General features: G+C 44.5%; 1 protein-coding gene across 1 annotated transcript; it reads right to left on the minus strand.

Annotated features, from left to right (window-relative positions):
* Positions 1–4,785: 4,785 nt before the first annotated feature.
* Positions 4,786–6,000, minus strand: LOC125075482. Its single transcript, XM_047687196.1, has 2 exons — positions 5,008–6,000; positions 4,786–4,962 (listed from the first exon to the last, which is right to left on the minus strand). The coding sequence occupies exons 1-2, from the start codon at positions 5,998–6,000 to the stop codon at positions 4,786–4,788; spliced, it is 1,170 nt and encodes a 389-aa protein (XP_047543152.1).
* Between the last annotated feature and the right edge of the window lie 721 nt (positions 6,001–6,721).

Below are 6,721 nucleotides of genomic sequence, written 5' to 3' on the forward strand. Positions count from 1 at the left end.
AAAGTTATAACACCCGCAAGGGTGTAGACCGCCTGTGAGATCAAAAAAGTCGGTTGAGCTGCCCATAATTGTTTAACGTCGTTTGTAGTTACCAACCATTGCAGCAATGTAGGATCAGGACTGGCCGCCATTGTTACATGTATCGATATGGTTAGGTTAGGTTAGATTAGGTTGGAAGTACATTTTTCAAAATTTTTTCTCCATTTCTTGTCGTAAAAATCTGAAAAAAATACCTCATTCAGTTCTCACTATTAAAATTATTATTCCACCTTTTACTTACCTATATCTCCCGTTTTTGTCTGTTTTTAAGCTATTTTTAAGTTTTTCGTTTATATCTTTTTTATTATTGTTTCGATCTTTTTTCCGTGTTCGGCGCGATTGTGGGGCCCTCTGCTCTGCATCCGTTGACATTTCAATCTCCCGGATCGGCCTATCCGTTCGAGAGTTATCGGTCGAAAACCGAAAAATTTTTCACCTTTTTTCATTATATTTTTCTGTTTTTTATTTTTAATTCGTTCATTTGTAATCTTATCTTGTTTTGCTCTTTGGCGCATTTGTAGGGCCCTCTGCCCTGCATCCATCGAGACATCTCACTCCCGGATCGGCGTCTCCGTTCCGGAGCTATTAATTTTTATAAACAGAATCTGTATCGATTATTCGCTATAAGAATCGGATCGCTCTTGAAAGTCTTCTTAAGCGATCCGAAACTCTAAATATTCGAAGTACATTTTTCAAAATTTTTTCTCCATTTCTTGTCGTAAAAATCTGAAAAAAATACCTCATTCAGTTCTCACTATTAAAATTATTATTCCACCTTTTACTTACCTATATCTCCCGTTTTTGTCTGTTTTTAAGCTATTTTTAAGTTTTTCGTTTTAATCTTTTTTATTATTGTTTCGATCTTTTTTCCGTGTTCGGCGCGATTGTGGGGCCCTCTGCTCTGCATCCGTTGACATTTCAATCTCCCGGATCGGCCTATCCGTTCGAGAGTTATCGGTCGAAAACCGAAAAATTTTTCACCTTTTTTTTCGTTAGCTTGTCTTTATTCTTCTCACGGTCACTAAGAAGGCCTAACACGACGATGACGAAATAAATAGAGAATAATAGAGAGAAAGTAACTTCAGAGTGTATTTTGTACACGTCATGAAGTGAATGATAAATAGGAATAAACAATAGAACACCACCAGGCATGCCCAATAGTGTCGCTATCAACAAAGACTTCCATTCGACTCCTTTTGTAGCGGATGACCATTGCGCCACTCGAGGCGCCAGCCACCTTCTACTCGAGTCGAAGAAGAAGTAGAAACTAGATGCAAATGTGCAATGGAAATAATAGGAATTCCAAGGCACCCAATAGTGACGATCGAAGATATTCGGGTCCGTGTCGTGCCATGTCCAATGTACGAATTTAACAGCTACTATATCATATGGAATATCAATTAACACTGTTATCAAGCCCACGGCAAACGGTTGCGCATACCTTGGTAAATTCAGTTTATGCACTGCATATGCGGCATGATAAATGAATGCTGGATATAACAGAATGATGTGTAAGGGCAGACGAGCACCGAGGAACACGATAGGCGCCTGCGAATGCCAGAAGTTGTCATATTGGGGAAGAACAAAATGCCAGAAATTGTCCGCATAAATTCCATGCAGTACGGTCCCGAGCCAAAAATAAGGCCACCGCCCACCCTTGCTGAATGCGTGTATCAAAGTTATAACACCCGCAAGGGTGTAGACCGCCTGTGAGATCAAAAAAGTCGGTTGAGCTGCCCATAATTGTTTAACGTCGTTTGTAGTTACCAACCATTGCAGCAATGTAGGATCAGGACTGGCCGCCATTGTTACATGTATCGATATGGTTAGGTTAGGTTAGATTAGGTTGGAAGTACATTTTTCAAAATTTTTTCTCCATTTCTTGTCGTAAAAATCTGAAAAAAATACCTCATTCAGTTCTCACTATTAAAATTATTATTCCACCTTTTACTTACCTATATCTCCCGTTTTTGTCTGTTTTTAAGCTATTTTTAAGTTTTTCGTTTATATCTTTTTTTATTATTGTTTCGATCTTTTTTCCGTGTTCGGCGCGATTGTGGGGCCCTCTGCTCTGCATCCGTTGACATTTCAATCTCCCGGATCGGCCTATCCGTTCGAGAGTTATCGGTCGAAAACCGAAAAATTTTTCACCTTTTTTCATTATATTTTTCTGTTTTTTATTTTTAATTCGTTCATTTGTAATCTTATCTTGTTTTGCTCTTTGGCGCATTTGTAGGGCCCTCTGCCCTGCATCCATCGAGACATCTCACTCCCGGATCGGCGTCTCCGTTCCGGAGCTATTAATTTTTATAAACAGAATCTGTATCGATTATTCGCTATAAGAATCGGATCGCTCTTGAAAGTCTTCTTAAGCGATCCGAAACTCTAAATATTCGAAGTACATTTTTCAAAATTTTTTCTCCATTTCTTGTCGTAAAAATCTGAAAAAAATACCTCATTCAGTTCTCACTATTAAAATTATTATTCCACTTTTTACTTACCTATATCTCCCGTTTTTGTCTGTTTTTAAGCTATTTTTAAGTTTTTCGTTTATATCTTTTTTTATTATTGTTTCGATCTTTTTTCCGTGTTCGGCGCGATTGTGGGGCCCTCTGCTCTGCATTCGTTGACATTTCAATCTCCCGGATCGGCCTATCCGTTCGAGAGTTATCGGTCGAAAACCGAAAAATTTTTCACCTTTTTTCATTATATTTTTCTGTTTTTTATTTTTAATTCGTTCATTTGTAATCTTATCTTGTTTTGCTCTTTGGCGCATTTGTAGGGCCCTCTGCCCTGCATCCATCGAGACATCTCACTCCCGGATCGGCGTCTCCGTTCCGGAGCTATTAATTTTTATAAACAGAATCTGTATCGATTATTCGCTATAAGAATCGGATCGCTCTTGAAAGTCTTCTTAAGCGATCCGAAACTCTAAATATTCGAAGTACATTTTTCAAAATTTTTTCTCCATTTCTTGTCGTAAAAATCTGAAAAAAATACCTCATTCAGTTCTCACTATTAAAATTATTATTCCACCTTTTACTTACCTATATTACTATAAGTGGTAGTGCCACACTGCATACCTTCGGGTTGCAGCCGAATGGGCCGGCACGCCCGGGGAAGTACCACTCTCTCACTTAAAATCAGCGTGAAGTGGTAGCTATGTTACCGCGTTTCGTCTGGTATGTGAGAGTCCCGGAGGCCCGATCCCCCCCCCCCTAAACATGATGGTTGTGCAGAATTTGGTTACATTACCCCAGGAGGGTACCATCAGCGACTGCGGTGGAGAATCCCTCCCTGGGCATCCATGCTCAGGACGTACACCACCTGAGCAGGGATGCCCAGGCTGCCCTCCGAATTCTGGGGGGGGCAATTTTGCGCTCGCCACTGTTCGGGGCAAGCGGAGCAGGCATCATAAGGCAACCCCTACCACCCTCACTGTGGACTTCTGCAACATAAGGGGACTCAACTCGAACTTGAACGCCGTCCACTTTCACCTTGAGACGGCGAAGCCGGCCTTGCTCTTTCTTACCGAGACTCAGATATCTTCTCCTGCCGATACGACTTTTCTTTCCTACCCCGGGTATAAATTGGAACATTCCTTTGTACCACGAGCTGGGGTGTGCGTTTACGTCAGAGATGATATCTGCTCTCGACGCCTCGGCAGTCTTGAAGGACAGGACCTATCAATTATCTGGCTGCGTGTAGATTGTGACGACCATCCGCGAATCTACGCTTGCCTTTATAGGTCCCATAGCGGTAATGCCGAAACCGACCGACTGGTTGAGCACGTCCAAATGGCTACAGATTCCGTACTGCAAGATCAATCAGGAAAACTAAATATGGTGCAATCGGAGGCGGAGATTGGCACCATTTTGACTTCTAAACGCCTATGTGTTATGGACAAAAACAGTGGTTACAATTTTTTAGTGGACACTGGTGCGAATATTTCAGTTATTCCAGCGACTAAGAGACCTTATCGTAGTAACAGTTGTAGTGAGTACAGACTGTACGCAGCTAATGGAAACCGAAATAAAAACATGGTATAAAAACTCTTATTTTAGATTTAAATTTACGGCGACCCTACCGTTGGACTTTCGTTATAGCAGAAGTAAATCAACCAATTTTAGGCGCAGACGTTTTAAGCCACTATAAATTAGTAGTAGACGTATTCAGGAAGAAACTAATAGACGAAATTACGAATTTATCTGTGTTAGCGTCAGTGAGATTAGATGGTCAAGGATCGATAACAACTATAAACTCTAACCATCCGTATAGTGACTTATTAGCATTATATCCCGATATTACTAAGCCAATGTGTTTCAAAGATACTCCACGCCACTCTGTAGTCCATTACATAGAAACAAACGGGCCGCCTGTGTTCGCGCGCCCGCGTCCTTTACCACCGGATAAATTTGAAAAGGTAAAGGCTGAATTCCAAAGGATGCAAGACTTGGTCTACACCAAGCAAGAGTAACTAGTCTTCTCCACTTCATGTAGTAGTCAAGAAAAATGGAGAATTACGACCGTGCGGAGACTATCGGCGTTTAAACTTTATTACTAAGCCGGACAGATATCCGATTCCTCATATACAGCATTGTGCATACTTATTAGCTAATAAAAACATATATCGAAACGAATTCGGGACCGAAATACCCTTCGGCCATGCATCCCATCGCGCTGCGAGGCCACTTGGGATTGGGTGGTTTTTTATCTTAGAGGTGTCCTTCCTCTGGGGCCGGGCGGTTAAGCCAAGCCCACCGACGGCGGCACTGAATCATGCCTCCGTCCGCTGTTCGGCCAACCCGACTCAGCGGACCCGCAGAAAAGGTTTGCTCCCCCGTAAATGAGGAGACAAACGAATAAATGAATCCCGCTTAGATGCGCCTGCAACCAAGCGGGTGTGGTCGCGTCTCGACCCCTCTACAATAGTAGGAAAGAAATAAGTAAAAAAAAAATATACAACACATAAAACTTGTACAAAGACTGTCCAAAGGGTGACGTTAACAAAGCCACTTCATTACAAGGGCCGACCGGCTCGTGTAAGCCTGTAGACCATTCCTTCTCAGGGTTGAAAAACACCACAAACACCCAATAAATTACATAGTGAACGGCAAGTTGTAATATCAATACATAATCGATCTTCGTTAGCTTGTCTTTATTCTTCTCACGGTCACTAAGAAGGCCTAACACGACGATGACGAAATAAATAGAGAATAATAGAGAGAAAGTAACTTCAGAGTGTATTTTGTACACGTCATGAAGTGAATGATAAATAGGAATAAACAATAGAACACCACCAGGCATGCCCAATAGTGTCGCTATCAACAAAGACTTCCATTCGACTCCTTTTGTAGCGGATGACCATTGCGCCACTCGAGGCGCCAGCCACCTTCTACTCGAGTCGAAGAAGAAGTAGAAACTAGATGCAAATGTGCAATGGAAATAATAGGAATTCCAAGGCACCCAATAGTGACGATCGAAGATATTCGGGGCCGTGTCGTGCCATGTCCAATGTACGAATTTAACAGCTACTATATCATATGGAATATCAATTAACACTGTTATCAAGCCCACGGCAAACGGTTGCGCATACCTTGGTAAATTCAGTTTATGCACTGCATATGCGGCATGATAAATGAATGCTGGATATAACAGAATGATGTGTAAGGGCAGACGAGCACCGAGGAACACGATAGGCGCCTGCGAATACCAGAAGTTGTCATATTGGGGAAGAACAAAATGCCAGAAATTGTCCGCATAAATTCCATGCAGTACGGTCCCGAGCCAAAAATAAGGCCACCGCCCACCCTTGCTGAATGCGTGTATCAAAGTTATAACACCCGCAAGGGTGTAGACCGCCTGTGAGATCAAAAAAGTCGGTTGAGCTGCCCATAATTGTTTAACGTCGTTTGTAGTTACCAACCATTGCAGCAATGTAGGATCAGGACTGGCCGCCATTGTTACATGTATCGATATGGTTAGGTTAGGTTAGGTTAGGTTAGGTTAGGTTAGGTTGGGATGGGGTGGAGTGGCTCAACAGGAGCCACGGCGCCCTCAGCTTCCGGCTGACGCAGGTGCTCACCGGGCACGGGTGCTTCGGGAAGTACCTGTGTCGCATAGGCCGGGAGCCGACGTCCCAGTGCCACCATTGTGGCGATTGTCGCGACGATACGGCGTTGCACACGTTGGCGGAGTGCCCAGCATGGGCTGAGCAGCGCCGTCGTCGTCGACCTCGTCGCGGCCGTAGGTGCTGCGGGAACCCTCTCGCTTCCGACTGTCGTCTCAACGATGCTACGGAGCGAGGCAGGGTGGAGTGCCGTCGCCACTTTCTGCGAGGACGTGATGCTCGCAAAGGAGGCGGCGGAAAGGGAGAGAGAGGCTGCCTCCTCTCTCCCCTCCCGCAGCAGACGAACTGGGCGTCGTAGGGCGGCCGACTTTCGACCACCCTAGGGCGTGGCCTGCGGACGACAGACTCGGGGCGTCTCGTCGTCCGATCAGCAGCAGGCCTCGAGGCGGCGGCGTCGTGTTCCGCGCGCGCGCCTCATAGTGGAGTCCTGCGGCCGGGGTGACAGCCGCAGTGAGTGACGGGGCCCGCCTGACCATCTGGCGAGCCAATACCCGTCGGGGGGTAGTGACGAATGCTTCGGCGATACCCGCCCTTCCGACGCACGGGTACTTT

The sequence above is a fragment of the Vanessa atalanta genome, chromosome W (genome assembly GCF_905147765.1).
Source record: "Vanessa atalanta chromosome W, ilVanAtal1.2, whole genome shotgun sequence".
Taxonomy (NCBI): domain Eukaryota; kingdom Metazoa; phylum Arthropoda; class Insecta; order Lepidoptera; family Nymphalidae; genus Vanessa; species Vanessa atalanta.

Excerpts from the sequence above, each read along its gene's own strand:
- LOC125075482 (XM_047687196.1), bottom strand. The coding sequence starts at position 6,000 with ATGGCGGCCAGTCCTGATCCTACATTGCTGCAATGGTTGGTAACTACA. Across the intron at positions 4,963-5,007 it reads AGTCTTTGTACAAGTTTTAT|AGGGGTCGAGACGCGACCAC; the intron begins GTGTTGTATATT and ends CTACTATTGTAG.